General features: G+C 40.3%; 1 protein-coding gene across 7 annotated transcripts in view; it reads right to left on the bottom strand.

Moving 5' to 3' along the window:
• Positions 1 to 1,468: 1,468 nt before the first annotated feature.
• The window catches only part of GCFC2 (GC-rich sequence DNA-binding factor 2), a 62,443-nt gene continuing 39,074 nt past the window's right edge, over positions 1,469 to 24,837 (bottom strand). Inside the window, exons 16-17 of one of the 7 annotated variants that reach the window (XM_073241901.1) lie at positions 23,455 to 23,579; positions 1,469 to 1,777 (exon numbers count right to left, since the gene is read on the bottom strand). In XM_073241901.1, the coding sequence (XP_073098002.1) occupies positions 1,537 to 1,777; positions 23,455 to 23,579 (366 nt within the window). In that variant the 3' untranslated portion in view covers positions 1,469 to 1,536. Of the gene's footprint in view, positions 1,778 to 21,107; positions 22,721 to 23,454; positions 23,580 to 24,837 lie in introns of those variants that run through there. The other 6 variants (XM_073241907.1, XM_073241916.1, XM_073241923.1 and 3 more) reach the window with 6 other exon arrangements.

The following is a 24,837-nucleotide window of genomic DNA, read 5'->3' as shown; positions in this document are numbered from 1 at the left end:
AACAGCATTATTGTAGTTATGGTTATTTTTACTTTTAAACAAGAGCTGTAAGTGAATTACACATCACCATTACCATTTTACAGGATCTAACTTTGTATATTTATGATGACAAATTTTACATTACCTTCTTATTTTTTATAATGTTAGTATCCTTTCACTTTCAAAAGAAACCCATTTCATAGTTCTTGTAAGGCAGTCTAATGCTGATGAACTTCATCATCTTTTGTTTGTTCAAGGAGGTCTTTCTTTTGAAGGTCAGTTTTTGTGGGTATTGAATTTTTGGTCAACATTTGTTTCTTTTGTTATTTTTAATAGGTCATCTCATTCTCTTCTGGCTTAAAATGTTTCTGTTGAAAAATTCACCAGTAGTTTTATGGGCTTCCCTTTATTATAACCTCTCTCTTTTGTCTTGCTGTTTGCAAAGCTCTTTGACTTTAGGTAATTTTTAATATGTCACAGTGTAGCCCTATTCAGGCAGACTTGCTGTGAGTAGACAGGATTCTAGTGATAGACCTGCCACTGTGGGAATAAAGTTGGGTATAAACTCTTTGACCCCAGAGCATTCCATTGTCATTTTTTGGTCTCATTGAATCCTTAGTGAACTTGTCCAGGGCTGAAACTCATGGGCAAGACAGTACTATACTCAGTAATAGGCAGGGTTATGAATTAATTTTCCTGCCCTACTAAGGCAGCAGAATGAGTCCCAGGTGCTGCACAGCATGATGTTTGGGGATACGAGTTCAGCAAGACTGCATTTAATTTTCTGGTCAGGTGGAGCCATCAGTTTTGCCCTGCAGACAGGTCAAGCCATGGGCTGTGTTCTGTGTTCAAATGCCACTGAAGCAGGGCTTTTGGATGGGCTACACATTTTCCCCTGTGCTCTGGTTAGGTTCCCTGGTCAGGCAAGCTGAAAGTTTTACTCAACAATGGGTGAGGCTACCAATTAGTTTCCCTGATGGTTGGACCAAGAAATACAAGGTTAGCAATGCTTTATTCAGGGGCTTGACCCATGTTAACCTGTGCCCCAAGTTTCCTGGCCAAACGGGTCACTGGTTTTCTGTGTATGATCAGCTACACTTGCCAGTCTTCAGTCTCGTGTTGCTTTCCAGGTATTCTAGCTATGCTTTCTGGTTGGGTGGGAGGAGCTGCACTCAGCATTGGGTAGGGTTGTGAATTAGCTCTGTGGTCTGTGTGGTATAGGACATTGTGGGGAGGCAGAAACAAGGATTACAGACCTGCAGATTATTGGATGCAGAAGTAATTCTAGTGCTTGACCTATCACCAGGAGAACAAGCTGGGTAATAAGTCCTTTTACCTTAGAAACATTCCATTGTCATTCCTCAGTCTCACTGAATCCATAGTGAGCTTTCCCGGGGCTGAAATTCATTGGTAAGACAGTTGACAACATTGTCAGAATTCATTGTTGACCAAACATATCATTATGTTGTAGATCTTGTTAATGCCTTCTTTTTCATTGACATAGAGTAGGAACAGAACAGGCTGCTCTTATGGGAGGGGTGCTTCAGTGGGCTGCCCCTATGAATGGAGAGACAGTTGAGTGTCCTCCAGTGGGCATGTGGTCTGAGGTGGCTTGCCTCTAGAGGGCTGGGCCCCACCCCAGGACTGGAGGCAGGTGGAGGTGACACCTGGGCAGTAGAGGTGGCTCTTGGTATAATAAGGAGGTCCTTTGAGAAAGAGTGCCCATGAGGGAGCAGGAACTGCAGGTTGGCTGTTTCTCACAATATTAAAAAAATCTACGGATGAGAAGAATATGCTCCTGAAAAGAGACACAAGGAATGGCATGAGAATGTAAGCTGCAAACTGCTGAGGATTCATTGAAGACTGAAATGGCATTGATTCAAGAGGAGGCAGCACAAGTGTGCCAGTTGTGAGGTGCTGTGGAGTAAGTAAAATATTTGTTAAAAAATGAAATGACATTGCTGAGGTGTACTTTGGAAGAGGTGAAGGCCATGAAGGAGAAGGATGTACCCCTGCAAAAAGCACAAGAAGCAGCAGTGTGAGAACATGAGCTGTGAGGTCCAGTAGAGGAGGTAAAAGATTCTTTACAGAATGAGACAGCAGTGCTGCCAGGTGCTCTGAAGGAGGCAAGGCCACGGAAGAGGAGGATGGACTCGAGTTAAGCACAGGAAGACGCAGCACGAGAACGCCAGGTGCAAGGTATTGAGGTGAAGGTGGTGGGGGAACGCTGTGTATTTTCCTCAGTTCTTGTTTCCTCCCCAACAAAGAATTGAAGGGCAGAGACATGGTAGTGAGACTAAAAGTTGTATTTGAAGTTACTCACTTGAAGAGAATATATGCAGGTGACCTCAGGGCAAAGAGGTGCCCTGAAAGGTTGGAGAAAGTTTAAGGCTACACACTTAGGACAGGTGACCTCAGAGAGAGGTGTGCTGAAAGATTGGGAAAAAGCTTAAGTTACACACTTAGAAAGTGCAGGTGACCTCAGAGAGAGAGGAGTGTCCTGAAGGGTTGAAAAGAGAAAGCTTAAAGTTAAAAGGTTATGCACTTATCCTAAGATTCAAGATGGCGGTGTGAGAGGTGAGACAGAGAATTCCTCCCAAAACCGCATACAGTGTGAAAATATAGTTAATACAACTAGCCCTAAAACAGCAACAGTAAAGAAGGCTGCAGCAGACTGCATACAGACCTCATGAACAGAGCAGATCTCATGAAACAGGGTAACGTACGAAAGCCTTGATCCGGCAGGATCCAAGCCCCTCCCCCACCCCAGCTCACCGGCGGGAGGAAGAGAAACAGAGCAGGGAGGGGGTGGAAGCTTAGAACTGCTTAACACCAGCCCTGGAGGATTGCTTAGAACACACCTACAGTGTGTGCTGCTCTGGAGGTTGCTGGGGTTGGGGAGCTGGGACAGGCAGAATGCTTGAAAGACTGAGATTCCAGCCATTTGTGGAGAACAGGAATCCACGTCCGGCTGCTCTGGAACAAAGGAAGGGCAGGTGGTCTGAGAGGCTTCCCAGCAGCGAGAGGGCTGCTGAAGGGACAGGTTTTGCATGGAGCTTGCTACACGGCAGAAGGGCTAAGTAGACCAGGTTGTCTGACGCAGTCTGCCCAGCGGGTTGGGAATGTTGAAGAGCTTCAGGTGCCCCATCCCCCTGGCTACCTACTCAGCTCCGAGGCCCCACACTGTGAGACGCAGTCTGCTGCACCTTCCTCCTGGCCTGCTGGCACCTGCTTGAAAACTGGCAGTCACTGTGCTGGCATTAGGCCAGCTGGAGGGAGGCCCTGCCTACAACAGCTAGAGACGCCAAGCACAGAGGTTTACACCTGTGTGCTCAGCCCACTGGCTCTGATACTGGAGACAGGCACTGCAGCTGGGAATCAGGAAACAGATCTTTCCTCCCCTCAGGCACCAGTGCTGCTCCCCTATGAACCCGAACCACACTCTAAGGGCTGAGCAGCTCCAGAGACTGGAGCTTCTGGGCACTACAGGGCACCACAGAATTATGAAACGTCAAAGGAACCTGGTTCAGACCAAAATCTCAGAAACCAGAGAAAAAGGGCCAAATAAAACTGAACTCACCAATCTTCTGGAAAGAGTGTAAAATAAAAATCATAAACATACTCATGCAGGTACAGAAAAATATTCAAGAACTCAGGGATGAATTTAAGACAGAAGTCAATCATTAAGAAATTCCGTATCTGAAATGAAACATACAATGGAGGGATTTAAAAGCAGATTAGATGTAGAAGAGATGGTAAATGGAATAGAAATTAGAGAAGAGGAATACAAAGAAGCTGAGGCACAGAGAGAAAAAAGGATCTCTAAGAATGAAAGAATATTGAGAGAACTGTGTGACCAAATGGAACTATATCCGCATTATAGGGGTACCAGAAGAAGAAGAGAGAGAAAAATGGATAGAAAGTGTTATTGAGGAGGTAATTGCTGAAACCTTCCCCGATCTGGGGAAGGAGAGAGTCTCTCAGGCCATGGAGATACACAGATCTCCAAGGGATCCAAGGAAGACAATATCAAGATATATAATAATTAAAATGGCAAAGATCAAGGATAAAGACAGACTTTTAAAAGCAGCTAGAGAGAGAAAAAAGATCACATACAAAGGAAAACCCAACAGGCTATCATCAGATATCTCAACAGAAACAGGCCAGAAGGGAGTGGCAAGATATATTTAATGCAATGAAGCAGAAGGGCCTCAAATCAAGAATACTCTATCCAGCAAGGCTATCATTTAAATTTGAAGGAGGGATTAAACAATTTTCAGATAAGCAAAAGCTGAGAGAATTTACTTCCCACAAGCCACCTCTGCGATGCCTTTTGGAGGGACTGCTGTAGATGGAAGTATTCCTAAGGCTAAATAGATGTCACCAGGGGAAATAAAACTACAGCAAAGTAGAACAACTAATTACTAAGCAGATGTAAAATCAAATCAACTATCCCCAAAGTCAGCCAAGGGATTGACAAAGAGTACAGAATATGATACCTAACATATAAAGAATGGAGGAGGAAGAAAAAGGGGGAAAAAAAGAATCTTCAGGTTGTGTTTGTAATAGCATATGAAGTGAGTCAAATTAGACTGCTAGGTAGTAAGGGAATTACCCATGAACCTTTGGTAACCATGAATATAAAATCTGCAATGGAAATAAGTACATACCTATTGATAATCACCCTAAATGTATATGGTGTGAATGCACCAATCCAAAGACATAGAGTCACTGAATGGGTAAAAAAACAAGACCCATCTACATGCTGCCTACAAAAGACTCACTTCAAACCCAAAGACATACACACTGAAAGTGAAGGGATGGGAAAAGATATTTCATGCAACTAATAGGGAGAAAAAGGCAGGAGTTTCAGTACTTGTATCAGGCAAAATAGACTTCAAAACAAAGAGTAACAAGAGATAGAGAAGGACATTACATAATAATAAAGGGGTCAGTCCAACAAGAGAAAAAATCTATACATATCTATGCACCCAACACAGGATCACCTACATATGTGAAACAAATATGAACATAATTAAAGGGGGAAACAGAATGCACTGCATTCATTTTCGGAGACTCCAACACACCACTCACTCCAAAGGACAGATCAACCAGACAGAAAATAAGTAAAGAGACAGAGGCATTGAACAACATATTAGAACAGATGGACCTAACGGACATCTACAGAACACTTAATCCAAAAACATTCTTCTCAAGTGCACATGGCACATTTTCAGAATAGATAATATACTAGGCCACAAAAAAAGCCTCAGTAAATTAAAAAAGATTGAAATTGTACCAACCAGCTTATCACATCACAAAGGTATGAAACTAGAAATAAATTACACAAAATGAAAAAGCCTACAAACACATGAAAGCTTAACAACATGCTCCTAAATAATCAATGGATCAATGACCAAATAAAAACAGAGATCAAGCAATATATTGAGACAAATGACAAAAATAATTCAACACTACAAAATCTGGGATGCAGTGGTGAAGGCTGTGTGCCAAGAGGGAAGTATATTGCAACACAGGCTTACCTCAGGAAAGAAGAACAATCCCAAATGAACAGTCTAAACTCACAATTAACTAGAAAAGGAAGAACAAATGAGGCCCAAAGTCAGTAGAAGTAGTGACATAATAAAGATTAGAGCAGAAATATATAAAATTGAGAAGAATAAAACAATAGAATCAATGAAAGCAAGAGCCAGTTATTTGAGAAAATAAACTAAACAGATAAACCCCTAGCCAGACTTAGCAAGAAAAAAAGAGAGTCTACACATAAACAAGCAGAAATGAGAATGGAAAAATTATGGACACCACAAAAATACAAAGAATTATGAGACTACTATGAAAAGTTATATGGTAAACTGGATAACCTAGAAGAAATGGACAACTTTCTAGAAAAATACAGCCTTCCGAGGCTGACCCAGGAAGAAACAGAAAACCTGAATAGACCAATTAATTACTAGCAAGGAAATGGAATTGGTAATCAAAAACTACCTAAGAACAAAATGCCTGTACCAGATGGTTTCACTGTTGAATTTTATCAAACATTTAGTGAAAACCTAATACCCATCCTCCTTAAACTTTTCCAAAAAGTAGAAGAGGAGGGAATATTCCCAAAGTCATTCTATGAGGCCAACATCACTTTAATACCAAAAATACCAAAACCAGGCAAAGACACCACCAAAAAAGAAAATTACAGACCAATATCCCTGACGAACATAGATGTAAAAATACTCAACAAAATATTACCAAACCGAATGAAAAAATACATCAAAAAGATCATTCTTCATGATCAACTGGGATTCATCCCATACATGCAAGGATGGTACAAAATTTGAAAATCCATCAACATCCACCACATCAACAAAAAGGAAAAAAACCACGATTATCTCCGTAGATGCTGAAAAGCATTCGACAAAATTCAACATCCATTCATGATAAAAACTCTCAACAAAATGGGTGTAGAGGGCAAGTACCTCAACATAATAAAGGCCATATATGACACACCTACAGCCAACATTATACTTAACAGTGAGAAACTGAAAGCTTTTCCTTTAAGATAGGGAACAAGACAAGGATGCCCACTCTCCCCACTTTTATTCAACATAGTACTGGAGGTCCTAGCCATGGCAATCAGACAACACAAAGAAATAGAAGGTGTCCAGATTGGTAAGGAAGAAGTCAAACTGTCCCTGTTTGCAGATGACATCATATAGTAATAAAAAACCCTAAAGAATCCACTCCAAAACTACTAGAACTAATATCTGAATTCAGCAAAGTTGTGGGATACAAAATTAATACACAAATCTGTTGCATTCCTATACACTAACGAACTAGCAGAAAGAGAAATCGGGAAAACAATTCCATTCACAACTGCATCAAAAATAATAAAATACCTAGGAATAAACATAACCAAGGAAGCAAAAGACCTATACTCTGAAAACTACAAGACACTCTTGAAAGAAATTGAAGATACCAATAAATGCAAACACATCCTGTGCTCATGGATAGGAAGAATTAATATTGTTAAAATGGTCATCCTGCCTAAAGGAATCTACAGATTCAATGCAATTCCTATCAAACTACCAACAACATTCTTCAATAAACTGGAACAAATAGTTCTAAAATTCATATTGAAACACAAAAGACCCCAAATAGCCAAAGCAATCCTGAAAAGGAAGAATAAAGCAGGGATAATTAAGCTCCCTGACTTCAAGCTCTACTACAAAGCTACAGTAATCAAGACAATTTGGTACTAGCACAAGAACAGACCCATGGGCCAATGGAATGGACTAGAGTGCCCAGATATAAACCCAAGCATATATGGTCAAATAATATACAATAAAGGAGCCATGGATACACAATGGGGAAATGACAGCCTCTTCAACAGCTGGTATTGACAAAACTGGACAGCTACATGTAAGAGTTTGAAACTGGATTATTGTCTAACCCCATACACAAAAGTAAACTCAAAATAGATCAAAGACCTGAATGTTAATCATGAAACCATAAAACTCTTAGGAAAAAACATAGGCAAAAATCTCTTGAACATAAACATGAGCAACTTCTTCATGAATGTATCTCCCTGGGCAAGGGAAACAACAGCAAAAACAACAAATGGGACTATTTCAAACTAAAAAGCTTCTGTACAGCAAAGGACTCCATCAGTAGAACAAAAAGACATCCTACAGTATGGGAGAATATATTCATAAATGACAACTGATAAGGGGTTGGCATCCAAATTATATAAAGAGCTCACTCATCTCAACAAACAAATAGCAAATAAGCCAATTAAAAAATGGTCAGAGGAGCTGAACAGACACTTCTCCAAAGAAGAAATCCAGATGGCCAACAGGCACATGAAAAGATGCTCCACATCGCTAATCATCAGAGAAGTGCAAATTAAAACTACAATGAGGTATCACCTTAAACCAGTTAAGATGCCCAACATCCAAAAAACAGACAACAACAGATGTCGGTGAGGATGTGGAGAAAGGGGAACCCTCCTACGCTGCTGGCGGGAATGTAAATTAGTTCAACCATTGTGGAAAGCAGTATGGAGGTTCATCAAAATGCTCAAAACAGACCTACCATTTGACCCAGGAATTCCTCTCCTAGGAATTTACCCTAAGAATTCAGCAGCCCAGTTTGAAAAAGACACATGCACCGTATGTTTATTGCAGCACTATTTACAATAGCCAAGAAATGGAAACAACCTAAGTGTCCATCAGTAGATGAATGGATAAAGATGTGGTACATATACACAGTGGAATACTATTCAGCCATAAGAAAACAAATCCTACCATTTGCAACAACATGGATGGAACTAGAGGGTATTATGCTCAGTGAAATAAGCCAGGGGGAGAAAGACAAGTGTGAAATGATTTCCCTCATCTGTGGAGTTCTTATAGAACAAAGCGAAAACTGAAGGAACAAAACAGCAGCAGACTCACAGGACCCAAGAATGGACTACCAGTTACCAAAGGGAAAGGGACTTGGGAGGATGGGTGGGAAGGGAGGGATAGGGGGGAAAAGAGGCATCATGATTAGCACATATAATGTAGGTGGAGGGACATGGGAAAGGGAGTATTACACAAAGAAGACTAGTGATTCTATAGCATCTTACTATGCTGATGGACAGTGACTGTAATGGGTATGTGGTGGGGACTTGATAATAGGGGCAGTCTAGTAACTATAATGTTGTTCATGTAATTTTACATTAATGATAGCAAAGAACAAAGAAAAGGTTATGCGCTTAGTGTGGGTGACCTCAGAGAAGTGCCGTGAAAGGTTGGGGGTTCCCCCTTTTAAGGATTTTTTCAGGAATGAGACTATGGGCTGAGGTTGCAGACTTGTTAAGTGGTCCTAAATATTTAAAATTAACCTAACACAAGGAATTTACTGCTCTGATTTCTCCCTGAGATACTGGCCTCTTTGTCTTGGAGCATATCAAGCAAGACTGCCTGCCTGGCCCTCAAATTGGGCTGAGCTATTGTCTCTTTGTTAAAGAGTAGGTAAAGAATCTTACTTCTTAGCTTCCTGGGTTTTAAAATGCAATCTTTACTTTTAATATGGAATCCTTCCTGCCTTTTACTATGTAGTTTACGGCTGGGCCTGCTTGCTAAATTAGTTGCCTGGGTTGCAAATTACTTGATTAAGTCTGAAGGAGGAAAAAAACAGCATATAGCTAAAGTTAAAAAAAAATAAGCAGGGCCTGCACGATTAACAGAACAAAGAAATGAGCTATGCTGAGTACCCTCCTTTACCTGGGGAATATTCAAGCATTCCAGGCAAAATTATTCCTGGCTTTTTGAGCTTTATCTGATTAACTCATTAACTCTGGGTTTTCTTTTAATGGGCTGTCCAGGCCTTATTCTCTTTTCTCCCCGCTCATATCTATTTTCCTGCCGAACAAAGGTAAGAGAGCTGTTGAAGACTGAGCTAGCATTGCTGTGAGCCACTGTAGAAGAGGTAAATGGTGTAGCAGAGAGGGCACTTGGGGGGAGTGGAAAGGTGCCATCAGCCCCAGAAATGGAGGAGCTGGGGAAAGATGAAAGGGTGGTGACAGATGTATCTACTCCTCCTCTATTGAAAATATGCCCAGTGGTTGTAAAGAAAATAGAGACAGCAACTGAGGGTTCCTCTGGGAGAGGTGCAGCCCTCTCTTCAGGTCATAGAGCACTCTATGCTCCACCCCTATACTCAGGCTGAGTTGGTGAATTTGGGCTCCCAATTTTGGCAGAGGCCCTTAGAGGTGATATCTGCATGGCTCCTGCATCATTGGGATGTAGCAGTGGATTGAACTGCTCTGCTGGATCAGAGATGGGAAAGCTGGCTTCCTGGAAAGTTCATCCTGTATTGAGGCAGCGATTACACAATGCACATCAGACTCTACAAAATCACTCCCTCCTCAATTGGCTTATGGCTGCACTTCATGCTGTGTGGCCCAATCAGTATGATTTGTCATCCTCCCCCATTATATGGCAGACATATGTTGAGCTACAACAGGTGTTACATGAGCTAGGCATGAAAAATGCCATTTACAGCCCAGAGAACTATGGCCCAGATGAGGAGCCTTTTACTTCAGGGATGAGAAATGTGCTTCAAATGGCTCCTACATGCCTCTTTGGGCTTCTAGTGGCCATTATTTCCCCTTACCTAGGGAACCCATAAGTGAGGTTATCTGTACAGTAGCAGACTTTGGAGAGGCTGAAGCAATGAGAACATGGGAAGAAATAAGGTCTGCTACTCAGAGGAAGAATTTAAAGGGCCCCATGAGGGTTACGAGGACCCACCAGATGTGGGTTGATTTAATATGGGTAGGAGAAGACAAGGAAATTAGATGGCAAGTCAAATAGAATCTTACTGGAGCTGTTGCAACAACCAAAACCAGAGCAGCAGTTCCAGCCACTGAGAATGAAGAGGCATAGGCAAGAGATGGAGCCACAAGTCTGGCCTGTGTGTTTGCAAAAGTTACTGCTGAAGACTGAACCAATCTCACCTGAACCCACACAAGAAGATGACTGGGGGACACGGTTTGATTGAGGGGAAGGTCGAGGCACCTGCCATGAGGGACCAGGGGGGCACTGGTGGCCACATATTGAAATATCTAGCCATTGGTCCCCAGTGAACATACAACGTGTCCTGGCTCCTGTAGACACAAGGGCTGAATGTTCACTGATTTATGGCAATCCTGAGTGGTTTTCCGAGACCCCACTATTATAGATGGATACAGGGTAAGGCTATATGAGTGAAACAAACCCAGATACTTTGGGGAATAGGGCATCTACCCCCAAAGAAGCATGCTGTGTATCTCCCATCCATGAATGTATTTTGGGGATAGATATCCAGCAGAGCCTGTATTTGCAGACCACTGCAGATGAGTTCAGACTGAGCATACATGTGGTGAAGGCAGTTCTGATGGGACATGCTAAGCACCCACCCATAGCTTTGATTGTACTTTGATGGGTTACTAATACCAAACAATACAAGTTTCCTGGACAGCATAAAGAAATTGGAGAAACCCTCTAGGAATTGGAAAAGGTGGGTATTATAAATCCCATCCATAGTCCTTTCAGTTCCCCAGTGTGGACAGTATAAAAGCCAGATGGCTCCTGACTTATGACCATGGATTACAGAGAATTGAATAAAGTCATACCCCCTATGCATACTGCTGTCCCCTCTATTGCAGGCCTGATGGAAACCCTCAGTCACAAACTAGGAGCATACCATTATATGTTCCTTGCTAATGCCTTCTTTTCCATTGACATAGAGCAGGAAGGTCAGGAACAGTTTGCCTTCCCATGGGAAGGACGTCAATGGACTTTCACTGTTCCTCCACAGGGATACCTCCAGAGTCCCACCATCTGTCATGGACTTATAGCCCTGGACTTGGCTACATGGGAGAAACTGCCAACAGTGCAGCTGTACCATTATATTAATGATATCATGCTCACGTTTGATTCTCTTTCAGCACCTCTTGCAGCACCTAGACTGCTGCAACATCTACAGGACAAAGGATGGGCTGTGAACAGCACCAAGGTTCAGGGAACTGGTTTGTCAGTCAAATTCTTAGGGGTTGTCTGGTCAGGTAAGACTAAAGTTATCCAAGAAGCAGTCATAGATAAATTCCAGGTCTTCCCTATTCCTACAACTGTAGCATTGTTACAGGAGCTTTTGGGTCTTCTCAGCTACTGGAGAATGTTTATTCTGCACTTTGTGCAAATTCTGAAGCCCTATTACCATTTGGTATGAAAGGGCATTAGGTGGCACTGGGATGAGACATGTGCATCTGCCTTTACTATAGCAAAATGGGCAGTCAAGGCCATGCAGGCCTTGAGGGTGATAGACCCATCAAGGCCCTGTGAGCTAGATGTTCAAGTGACTGAAGACAGTTATGGCTGGCGTCTCTGGCAGTGTCTTGAATGAATGGCAGTGGATTCTGGTCACAACTCTGGAAAGATCAGAGGTTCAATACACCTTTATAGAAACACAATTGGCTGCAGTGTATCATGTCTTGATGGCTACAGAACCCATCACTGGAATGGCCCTGATAAAGGTAATAACCACCTATCCCTTTGTGGGGTGGGTATGAGACTGGACCCAATAGCCACGGAGTGGTGTGGCTCAGACACCTATGCTGGCCAAGTGGGGTGTGTACCTACAGCAGTGTAGTGCCCTCTCTACTAGCACCTCGAGTTAAGAACTCAACACTTATTGGGCCAGTGATATATACTAGTGAAAAGCAGGGAGAATTTACTTTAGAACGATTAGTAGCAGAGAGTCCTAATCGGAGGGAAAAGCCCTATATCTGAAGATGCATGGTACACAGACAGCTCGAGCCATGGGCAGCCCCCAAAATTGAGGGCCATGGCTTTCCATCCTAAGAGTGAGACAATATGGATGGAGGATGGAGAGGGGAAGAGCCGAGTTGCAGGCAGTGTGGCTCATGATCACCCAGGAGCCATTCCCTATAGTTGTCTGCACTGACAGCTGGGCTGTCTATTGGGGCTTGACCCTGTGGTTACTGACATGGTACCATGCCAACTAGTTGGTTGGTCACCAACCCCATTAGAAGCAAAAATTGTGGTAAGACTTATAGGCCTGTGGTCAGACTAAAACAGTTACAGTACATCACGTGACAGGTCATTTGCTACTGGCATCCCCAGAGAATGATGAAGCAGATGCACTGGCCCAGGTATGTTGGCTCAAAGGAAAACCTGCCTCTGATGTTGTCCAGTGGTTAAATAAGCATTTGTTCCATGCAAGGCAAAAGACAATATGGGCTGTAGGCTATCGGTGGGGCTTACCTTTGACCTTTGAAGAAGTCGACAGAGCCTGGCAGGAGTGCATTGTATGCTCTAAAAGGGACTTAGGCTGAGTTCCACAGCAATATGGGGCAACAGTTAAGGGGCCGATACCCCTTACAGGTGGCAGAAAGACTATATTGGGCCTCTGCCTATGTCAGAATGGTACCAATATGTCATTACTTGTGTGGACACAGCAACTGTATTTCTGATTGCTTTTCCTACACTTGTGCAGACCAACAGACAACCAAAAGAGGCTTGGAGCATCTCTTTGCAGTCTATGGGTGACCACAGGTGATTGAGAGTGATCAAGGCACCCACTTCACTGGACATGCACTACAAGAATGGGTGCAACAGTTAGAAATCAAATGGAAGTTTCATGTGCCATACAATCCTACCACAGCAGGCATGATAGAGGGGTACAATAGTTTGTTAAAATCTGGACTGAAGTCAGACACCAATAGTCTATGGGGATGGTCAGCCCACTTATGGACAGTGCTACAGCATTTGAACAAGAGACCACGAAAGGGAGCCCTGAGCCCTGTAGACATGCTAACGCATATTGCCTCCCCTATACAATTGCAAGTACAAACCAAGGAAGAATCGTTTGAAGCTGAGGTTTGGCCACCAGAATAATATCCTGCTGCTAGCACCAACTGCACTAAACCCTGGAGACTCCATTGAGTGGACGTGGCCTTGGACAGTTCAACACATGGACCAATGATGGCTGGCTCTCCTTGGCACCTTGGGGACAAGGCCTAGAAGCTGGCCTCCTGTGTAGTCCTGGAGTAACAGCAGAGTGGCTCCCAGAAATCACAATAGTATATCCTGAATAGCCAGAAGGTAGGAGGAGCATCTTACCAGGGAGTTTTATCATCATGGCCAGTGCATGCACCTCTAGTAGCACTATATATAGACCCCTCAGTAACCCCCATGGGGAGAAGGGTAAAGGTATGGTATACCAGACCTGGATGGGACCCCCCCTTCCTGACATGGTCCTATCACAGGACCACTGCCTTGCATGTATCCTACCTGGACAAAATTTGCCTATATTGGTGTCATTTAAACATGTGTCTTATTGTCCTTAATGTCTTTGTGGATTGAACACACACCTTGAAAAAAACTGCTACTTGCTGGGGTGCATGGAGCTCCCTATCCATACCATTACTGAGTGTGTGTCATGAACTCATCTGAGTAGAAGTGGTTTTGAATATAGCTGAAATAACCTCCTCAAACTTAAGGATTACTGTAATTTTTGTTACCTGTATCAAAATTTTGTTGTATCATAATTTTTGTTAATATCTCTGTTGTTGTTATCCTCTGTTGCTATTGTGGAATCTGGTTACAATGCTCCAGCTCTCTCACACAGGGACCATTGCGGAAGATTGAGAGCATGTAGATGGTGAGGCAAGAATCCTGGAGGGTGCAAAGTGAAGGTTTTCCTCTGGCCGGTATTCTCACCTCAACCTAACATACTTGATGATGTAACTGGCCTGCTGCTAGGCTACTGCTTCCACACCAGTAGGTAATGATCTATTATTGACTGAGTCACTATATAAAGAGCTCTGCCCAGTGCTCCGGGCAATGGCAGAGAGGAAGGAGATCATTGCCCCGCAGACTGTTGGCTGCAGATGTAATTCTAGTGCTCAACTTATCGCCAGGAGAACAAGCTAAGTCTTAAACCCTTTTACCTCAAGAACATTCTGTTGTCATTCCTCAGGCTCACTGAATCCAAAGTGAGTTTGCCTGGGGCTGAAACCCATTGGCAAGACAGACATCCAGCTCCAAGCAGCCTCCCATGTGTTCCTGGTCAGTCTTTCTGGTCAGGTGGGGCTAGAAGTTACTCTCAGCAATGGATGGGGCTATTAATTAGCTCCTCTGCCTTGGGAAGGCAGGAAAGCCAGCGTCAAGCATCCTCCCAGGTGTTCCCAGTCAGTTTTTCTAGTCAGATGGTGCCAGGAGCTACACTTAGTAGTGGGTGGGGTTACAAATCAGCTCCTCTGCCTGGAACTTGCACCCCAAGTTCCCTGGCAGTTGGTGCCATTGGCTTTGTTCTACAGATGATCAGCTCTGCCTGCTGTATGCTCACGTATGGCTGTGATACGCAGCTTTCACGTATTCTAACTGGGCTTTCCCTGTGGGGTGAGAAGGGCAGACTGCCAAGAAGTTACCAACTATGCCGTGGAGGGGTTTGGGGGGGTCACTGGATGTCCATCCTGGCTCTGTTTTTCCAATGGAGGAACTGTAGGCTCAGGAGACTTCTTGGTGTGGTGCTGGCCTAGCGGAGGGCATGCATGTAGCTGCTCCTACCCTTCTAATGCAGTCTGGTTTGGTCTCTGGTGTGGGGGGTACTTCAGCATCCTAGGGTCTTTTTTTTTAAAAATTTTTATTAAGGTATGATTGATATACACTCTTATGAAGGTTTCACATGATAAACAATGTGGTTACTATATTTACCCATATTATCAAGTCTCCACCCATATTCCAATGCAGTCACTGTCCATCAGTGTAGTAAGAGGCCACAGATCCACTATGTGCCTAGGGTCTTTTTTAAGTGGTGTTTTGTCTGTGAATAGTTGTCAGCTGTTGTGAGGGGGAGCAAAGCCAGGAACAATCAAAGTCGCAATCTTGGTAAAGTCCTACCATTTTCAAGTTGCTTTTGTCTAGATTCATTGTTTGCTTGGTTGATGTAAACTTTTGACTGTTTTCCAGAGTTCTGAAATTGTTGGTTGTGACTTCTGCTTTTCAGTGTTGCTGTGGGAGGACGAGATCTTTTATTTACCTATTCCATCATTTTGCTCCTGTGTGCTGTTTTTAAACCTTTAGTGTTGTGTTGGAACAATTGCGTTTAAAAAGAACTCCCTGGGTCTTTTGTGTAACTCATTCAAAATGGTTTCCTATTAGAAATAGAAAAGTGATATACTTAAATTTGCAGTGCTGATGGATAGGCTAGTCTGTGCCCCATTAGAAGGGCGCTTATGTTCTGGACAACGTTCAAGACATTTTGTGTCTCAGCATGCACAAAAAACTTGTGAGCTAGGTGCTTCTACTCTATTTACAAATGACATCATTTCAGAGAGGTAAGCAGCTTCTCTGAATTGATACAGGAGAAAGGTGGTGAGGCTAATGTTAAAACTCAGAAGTGTCTAAATCAGAACTCTTAAAATCCATTTTTAATAGTCTCTAGACTGTATCAGGATGTTGGGAATGGGGGGGAAGGGGAATGGGTGTGTTTTAGAAAGCTCCCCATGTGATTCTACCATACAGCTAGTTTTGAGAATTGCACTCAACATCTTGTCTCTTGTAGCAATAGCAGAATGGAGGTGAATTTCAAGGCAGGACATTTTGCTCTAAGTTAGACAGCTAACCAAAATGCCCATGTACTGTTTTCAATGAAGGCAGTAGAGCTGCCAACTTGTCCGGTTTGCCAGGACTTCTCCAATTTTAGCACTTAAACTTCTGCATCTTGGGAAACCCCTTAGTCCTGGCAAAGGGATGGCTGGTCACTCTACCAGGCAGTTATCTTTAATAGCCTTTTTTGATTTAAAAATCCTAGATGTGTTCCTGATAGAGCACAATAGTACAGTGATTTCCCTATGTATTCCTTTGACTTTAGTCTTACAAAGCCCAAATGTGTCTAGAAACAAATTCTGCATTTTTCAATCAACAAGCTACCAGTGGTTCTAACTTACTTCCTAGAACCCTTAGTTTTGCAGATATTTTTGAAGGGCATCTCCTAGGCCAAAATAAATAGTAGTGCCACTTACTGTTTAGGTCTAAATGTTTTAAATAGTACCTAAACATTAAAAATTTTTAAATTGCATCCTTATAATTACTAATTCGGCTATATCTATTGGCCACTAAGCAGCTTATTATACTTTGCAATCATAAATCAGATTGGATACTACTAATTTCCTGTTCCACATGAAAATTCACATGGTGCTTGCTTTCTATCAGTGTCAATAGCTCAGAAATAACAAGTAAAACTAATGAATCAGTTAAGTATAAATTAGTAAAGGTTTATTGTGCACACAACAAAAAGACAGTTTGCAAACTGGGAGCACTCAAACCAAAACATGGAACGAGGCCAAGGGTATGTTGTTAAAAAGCAGTTTATATAGTGGAAGAGCAGTGACTTAATAGTGATTTGATTTTATGAGAATTTTCATAGATAGGGAACTGGTCAGTGATTACCTCACATCAACCTTCAGAAACTGTTAAGTTTCCAGAGGCAGAAGCAAGGAACAACACAGGTCAAGTTAATCTTGCAAAATAAGCTAAATTAAGCTTTACTTATATAACTTAACTGGTTTTGTCTGCTCAGGGAATTTTCAAGGCTGGTCTCCATTTTTTTTTTAACAACAGCAATCTCAGAAAACCTAGCTTCACAAATACATGCTGCTTCTAAAATAGTGTAATATCACCCAATGTTGAAACTGAACATGAGTTCCAGTGGTTTCTAACAGATGTCAGGTTCTGAGTTCAGAGGTGGCCCAGGGCATCTCAGCTGACAGCTTGGGAACTTTGGGTCTATAGGTATTTAATTCTGTCATACCACCATCTACATGAAAATACTCAAATGAATTCAGCCTTAATGCTCTTTTGATACTTAATAAGAAGCCTATAAAATCTGTTAACAAACCTCAATTTACATTTCTCTGCACTAACTCCTTAAGACTTGAATGTTTAAAAGAATATTGTCAATATAAATTAGTATTTATGACTGTCATACAAATTTTGTGACATTTCTGGTTAGTAGATCACATTAAATTCAACATGAAATAATCCAGGGCAGTGATTCTAAAGCACTAATGATGGAAATTTGTTAGCTTTAGGTTTGGACAGAAAAGGGGTTAAGAACCATTGGTCTAATGGACTGTGTATGTTAAAAACCTCTTTGGCTATCGGTATCAGCTCCTCAGTTAATTATCCACTGATTACCTTCAAAAACAGTGTAATGAAGGGCTTTGAGTATTGTCTTCAAGGGTGCTCACTTAGCCCACTGGCTAACAGAGTTCACTTCCAGACACTTGTGGGACCTTGTGGATAAAAGAGAGTTCCTGTGGCCAGGATTCTCACCTGGTCCTGGTTGACTAGCTCACCGCACACCTGTGGGCAATACATGGCTGTTGACTCTATATAAAGAGCTCCGCCCAGTGCTCTGGGCATGACGTGGTGGCAGGGCTGCAAGGCTATAGGAGAGCAGAGGCTGGAGTGGTGGCAGCGCTGAGGACAGAGGCCCAGAGGATGGCTGTGTGGGACGACTGTGCAGAGAGACCCAGAGGACAGCTGTGTGGGATGGCTGTGCAGGCAGAGAGGCCCAGAGGATGGCTGTGTGGGATGGCTGTGCAGGCAGAGAGGCCCAGAGGACGGCTGTGTGGGATGGCTGTGCAGGCAGAGAGGCCCAGAGGATGGCTGTGTGGGATGGCTGTGCAGGCAGAGAGGCCCAGAGGATGGCTGTGTGGGATGACTGTGCAGGCAGAGGGGCCCAGAGGACGGCTGTGTGGGATGACTGTGCGGACAGCGGGGCCCAGAGGTAGAGACTAGCTTGCTGCATGCAGACTCACTCTGAGTGAATGGGATTCTAGTGACTGACCTGCCACCTGGAAATAAAGTTGAGTATCATCCTTTCACCCCAAGAATGTTTTGCTGTCAATTTCTTTGGTCACCTTGAATCTATAGCAAACTTGCTGGGAGCTGAAACCCATTGGCAAGACAGACCTATACTTAAAAAAAAACCAAAAACCTAATATACAATAAAATACACAGATCTTAGGTTTTCTGTCAATGGGTTTTTAACTGAATACACCCATATACCCACCATGCAAATCAAGACACAGAGCATTCCCATCACTACTCAGTCTCCTTGTGTCTCTTTTCCTTCCTCCATTATTTCATTGTCTGTGCTTTTATTTAATACCCATTGAATCATAATATATTTCCTAACTTTTCATTTAATGCTTTTGAGATTTGCTTATTTTATTGCATGCATTATTTCATTTCTAATGCTGAGTAATTTTCCATTGTATGAATATACTTGTTAGCCATTCTATTTAGTTTTGGGCTATTACTAATAAGGCTTCTATCAAAACTCTTGTACAAGCATTTTTTTTGTGTGTGTGCAAACATTTATTTTTCTTGGGTAAATGCTTATGAGTGGAATTGCTGAGTTGTATGGTAAGTGTCTAACTTTACTAACAGATCTGAGGAACAATTCTCCAAAGTGATGGTTGCATTTTAGACTTGCATCAGCAATGCATTTGGAGAATGCCAACAGCTTCCTGCAGCATTCACTGACATTCATCTTTCTCACTCATTCTAGTGTGAAATGGTGTATCACTGTGATTTTAACTCCTACGTCCCAGAGAACTTAAGATGTTGAATATTTCTGAATGAATTTTAAATTTTTATAAAGTCTAAATGGTCATTTTTTTTCTTTTTCATTCTTTGCTGGTGTTTTCTGTCCTACCCAAGAGATCTTTACCTGCTTCAAGGTCAAAGGTATTGTGTCTTGTTTCTGGTCCATCATCGTTTTTTTTTTTTTGGTGTGTTTGTATAGAAAATAGGGCCAAGGCTCATTTTATTTCCATACAGATATTCAGTGCTGCCAATATTATATACTTTCCTTTTCCCACTGAGTTAACTTGGCACTTTGTCAAAAAATTATGTATGTTGTAGGTCTATTTCTAGGCTGATTCTGTTTCATTGATGTATTAATCTGTTTTGTAATACCAGTCTTGATTACTTAAGCTTTATAGTAAATCTTGGCATCAGAGCAGGACTTCCAACTTATTTGTTTAAGGTTGGTTTGGTTATTTTAGGGTCTTTGTACTTCCACATAAAATTTAATTTTAATATATTAGTGTTTTTTCTTCTTAAGCTTGATGTAATTTTGATAGGGATTGTGTAACTATAATTTAGTTTAGGAAGAATAGATGCTTTAACCAAAAATAGTTTTCCAATTCATGAACATGCTCTCTCCCCTTCTGTTTGAGCTTTGAAAAAGTTTTCTCAGCAGTTTTGCACTCCAGTGCAGAGGTCTTACACATATTTCCTCCTAGCTATTTGATGTGTTTTGCTGCTAATGGAATACTAAAAAATTTTTAAATTTAAGTTTCTGATCAGATCACTAGCATGTCTCTGGGCTTTGCTTTTTGCTAAGATCTTGTTAAATTAAATTCACTTACTAGTTCTGGTTGATTTAATCTTTTTCTTTTTTTGCAGTATATAGTGTTTTCTTTGTAAACAGTGTCATTTGTGAATAATGACTATCTTAACTCTTGTGTTTCATTCCATCTTTATGCCTTTTACTTGACTGGCTGTTTGGCTAGGACCTACAGAACAATGTTGAACAGAAATAGAGTAGACTTCCTTACTTTTTTTTAGTATTTCACCATTAAATTTAAGTGTAGATGCTTTACAGATTATCAGACTGAGGAATTTATATCCTAGGTTTTGTATTCAAAGAGGGTATTGAATTTAGTCCAATCCCTTTTCTATAATCACTGAGATGATTATATGGTTTTCCTCTTTTATTCTGTTAGTAGGTGAATTACACTGATGGACTTTTGTAATGTTAAACCAAACTTGTCTTCCTGGAATAAACCCTATTTGGTCATAATGTATTATTCTTTTTATACACTGCTGGGTTCAGTTTGCTAATATTTTAAGGACTTTTATTTCTGTGTTCCTGAGGGACACTGGTCTGTTATTTCCTTGTCATATATTTTTCAGGTTTTGTATTATATGGTATTTTTCAGGAGTCATCTATATAAATGTCATTTTGTCACAGGCCTAAGAAATGTTAAACATTAATTGTTTTGAGGTGGTTTTCATAGCAATTTTTGGGTTCCTAACAGTCTTCAGTGAAAGTGTTAAAAAAAAAAAAGTCCTCTCTGATTCTGTAAAAACTTAATTGTTTATGTGAACAAAAAACTGAAAAAATTCAGGAAAATAATGGAAATGTGAGGTGAGTTGCTAACTCAGAAGTTTTGTGCTTGTGTTCCTCCCCTTCAATCCACCCATTTCACAGTAACAGGACAAAAAGGGGAAAAAGAAAAAAATTTGTACTGAGGATTAGGCAGCTTCACAGATATTTTTGGAATATACTCAATTGTAGTATATGATGGATAAAATTCTTGAGTTTCAAATGCTAAGCATAATGAAGTTTAAACTGTTAGTATTTAAATCAATTTGTAGCTTTGCAGTCTAGTATTGTCTATTTTATGAAAAGCAGGAGAAATTTCTCTCCCCAAGTTAAAAATGTAAAAGAACACATTCAATACATCTTTAAATATGCAAAAGTCAGAGGAAATTTCCAAACGTAGACTTTAATAGTACAAAAATTTACAAGCTTCATATATAATAAAGTATCAGCCATTTGTGTAAAAACGGATGTGTGTGTGTGTGTGTGTGTATGTACACACACCTATCCTTTCAGATCTTTTATTTACAAAAATAACAAAACAAAACAGCAATTACCTCTGAGAACAACTGTAAGAATGCTAAATGCTTTTCAGCAATGGATGGCTTCTAGATGAGATTCTATTCCTACATAAACTTTTAAAAACTATTTAGTGAATCATAGGTCTTCACTGCAGTGGAAATCACACACCAATGTGTTAAAACATATATCCCTTCAAAACTAGGGGGGATAATGTCAGAGGCCAGCCAATGTTCATATCCTACAATATTTTTTCCTGTTTTTTTGTGGGCAGCAATTTGCAGAGTACATAATTAGGGCTGCTCTTGCGTTATTTAACAAACAGACTTAAGAAAAATTATTAGTAAACTCTCACTCTGAAAAATGTTCTCAATTTCTTTTTGATTCAGTTACCTTGTCTCAGGCTTTCTTAATTACCCAAATATTTTATCAGAAGGTGAATCACATGTTCTGAATATTTAAAAAATCTGTTTCCCGTCTAAGCTTACTATTGACAACAAAAACCCTAATAAAATAGTAAGGACCTGCCAAGTACTGACTTAGTACACCAAAAATGTCATACACAGAATTAAGAGAAATGGCAATGAGGGGAACTAACAAGAGGACAGGCGAAACATCAATATCTGTTAAAGCTCTTAAAAATCCGTAATAGAGGAATGGATACTTCAAAAATAATTATAAATGGCCAAAAAAGCAAGTATTCATTCTCTAATAGCTAAAACAATTAAAATAAGATTCTTTCCATTTTTAAATTTATAATGAGAACAAAAAAATATTTATTGCTGGTGGGGATATGTTGGCATCTTACACTAGCGCTGGTACAAGGTCTGGTGCATTGGGTACAGGTTTCTGGAGGACAATTTGACATTAGGACATTTTAAGGTTTTGGTACCTACTCAGTTAATACTTAACAAATAATTCATTCCAATTACGATTTCTATTTTAACTTATTTGTAAACAGAGACAGTTACAATGACAAGACAATTACAATGACAAGAACTAAAAGATGTTTTTATGGTTCCGGAGAGAAGACTCACCAAAGTCAAAACGGCTATAAGCATGGTTTCTTCAAGTTCACAGAAATGGAAAAGGTCAAAAGAATCAAAGGGAAATATGTTAAACTCTTACTGCCCATGTGCTTAATTCCTACAACCACGACAGAATCAGGAGGGGCAGCCCTCTCATGATATGAGATGGTAAAAGCTCACAGAGGGAATGGAAGGACAGAGTTTATTTTTCTGCAAATCCTCCTCTCCATTACTGGGAATAAAGGAAAGATACCCACTTCTCCCCACCCCCAAGCAAAGGAGCTGAGTGTGACTGTATTAAAGTCTCATTTTAGTATTTTCCTATAAAGTTTATTCAAACTTCTTTAATTACTGATTTAAGATGGTCTAGGTGGTGTTCTTCAATGAAGGATTCTGCTTGTTTCAAAGCTTTTATTTTCACCATAATAATAATAATTTCTTTGACTTCATCCCTAAAAATCAAAACAAAACAAAAAAAGCATTTCCCCCTAAAAAATATTTAAGAGCACAGTGAATTATCAAGTTGTTGATTTGAAAAACTTTACCTTAAGCCAGTATCTAAAATAGCATAAATTATTCAGATGATACCTTTTCCACATAAGTATGAAGTCCAAATACAGACTATATTCTGGCAAATTTTAATGTGAAAGACTGTAAAAAGTAAAAAGCACAGAGCAAATCCACCATCAGAAATCTAAGAATCTGAGTTGTATGCTGCTACCGGCTTGTCTGAGTTATTCTGATGTGAGTCTTTGTGGGAGTATTTAGCTCACAGATATCACATGCTACAAATATGGGCTATTTACTTATTTTTTTGAGAAGTGTTTTACCAGAACACTACTATACTTTTAGCCTCTAAACATCTGTGAATGAAACATTAAAATGGCCAGGAAAATGAAAAGCACATTCAAAACATGCTTAATGAGAAACTTTTGATTTACAGTTTTAACTCTAAATTCCCATTTTCTGGAAGTGCTTATTTTAGAAGAGATTACACTTAAAAATATGAACTATTACGCATGTGAGTATAAAATAGTGATTCTAAGGTTGCACATTAAAATATCTTAACTATACTAGTGTCAACATTTAAAAGTTAGAAAGTATAAATCTTTCTAAAAACCACTAAGATGTAACAGAATCTTTCAATCATGCACATAGATGTACAAATAAAATATGCAAAAATTACCTGAATTCACTTCTAGATAACTTGTGTGCAGATTGCAATAAAAACTGGATGAAGTTTTCTAGCTGGGGAACAGGTGTTCTTATGGCAGAATTTTTGAACCATTTTTCTGGTAAATAGGCTGTTATCTGTTAATCAAAACACATGGTTTTTAATAATGACAGTTATTTAAGGACTTTTGCGAACATAATCTCATTTAATTATCAGTGATCATGTGGGTTGAATATGTGCCACTTTTATAGTTCATTAAATAGAGAATTTTTCTTTGTCAAGGGTTATATACATTTTTAAAAGTCATTATTTTAATGCCAAGAGCTTAAGTTAGACTTTTATGAATACTCTCTAGTGGTGCTTATACTTCCTGTATTCTCTATTCCTGAGTCATTTTATCTGTACAGAACATCATTTATAACTAAACACCACAAATGCATAGACACAAAACACTTTAGTCAACACAATTATAAAATACATATATTTAATAGTACTTCACAGTAAGAAACTGGTGACCTAGTGTACCATCTACATAAATTAGAGTTAAGGAATCAGGTGATTCTAAGATCCAAAACATGAAAAAAATTAACTACTGTTTTAATCTTCTAATTTAATACATTGTTTTAAAAATCCATAGCAGCATAAAGGGTCAATGTATGTGCATTTAATTTTTCTTTTGGGGGGTACTGGGAATCACTTATCATGCTAAAGGTAATACATGATTTAGGGGAAAGTTTTGGCAAAAAAAAGTTAACCAAAGATAACATTTTCATAGCAGAAGGAAGAATAAAAAGCAGCTAGAATGGGAGGAAGGAAAAATTTGAAATCATACTATTCAAAGAAATTCTTGGACAAATAGGTTATGCTACAGTTCTAAGATCACTACTTACAGAAAGTAGACGGTTGGGAGAAAATGCACTATATGTACTGTAAAATGTGTTAAAGTTCTGGAATGCAATCTTACTAAAATCTGAGTGCAATGAAAACACATTAGAAGAAAAAGATTTATTCTATTCCTTAATCACCTTTTTTCAATTATCCAGAAAAAAAACAGACACACTGATTGCCTAAGGCAGAAAGTCCTATACGTTTTGTTATGCAAACTATATGTCATCTGCACTTGTTTTCCCCTTGTCAAGGGTCTCAATAAAATTCTTAGAGACCCAGCTTTTTTGATCCCAGACTTAAAGCCATGTTTTCTTGGCTTGGTTTTCCAGACGGAAGCAATGAAAAGAATCTCTCTACTTGTGCAGTAACACCCTTATGGTCAGAGGGGACTAACCTGACCCTGAAACACAGAGCATGGATGACGATTTAAATTTTTGATAGTACTGTAGCTTAAAACTACATGGTACAAAAACCACAGCCAGAAAATCATGGTTGGCAACTGCTATC

Source organism: Manis javanica, chromosome 1 (genome assembly GCF_040802235.1).
Source record: "Manis javanica isolate MJ-LG chromosome 1, MJ_LKY, whole genome shotgun sequence".
NCBI classification, from domain to species: Eukaryota; Metazoa; Chordata; class Mammalia; order Pholidota; family Manidae; genus Manis; species Manis javanica.
Note: the sequence above shows the minus strand (reverse complement) of the source record. Positions and strands in the feature narration are given on the sequence as shown.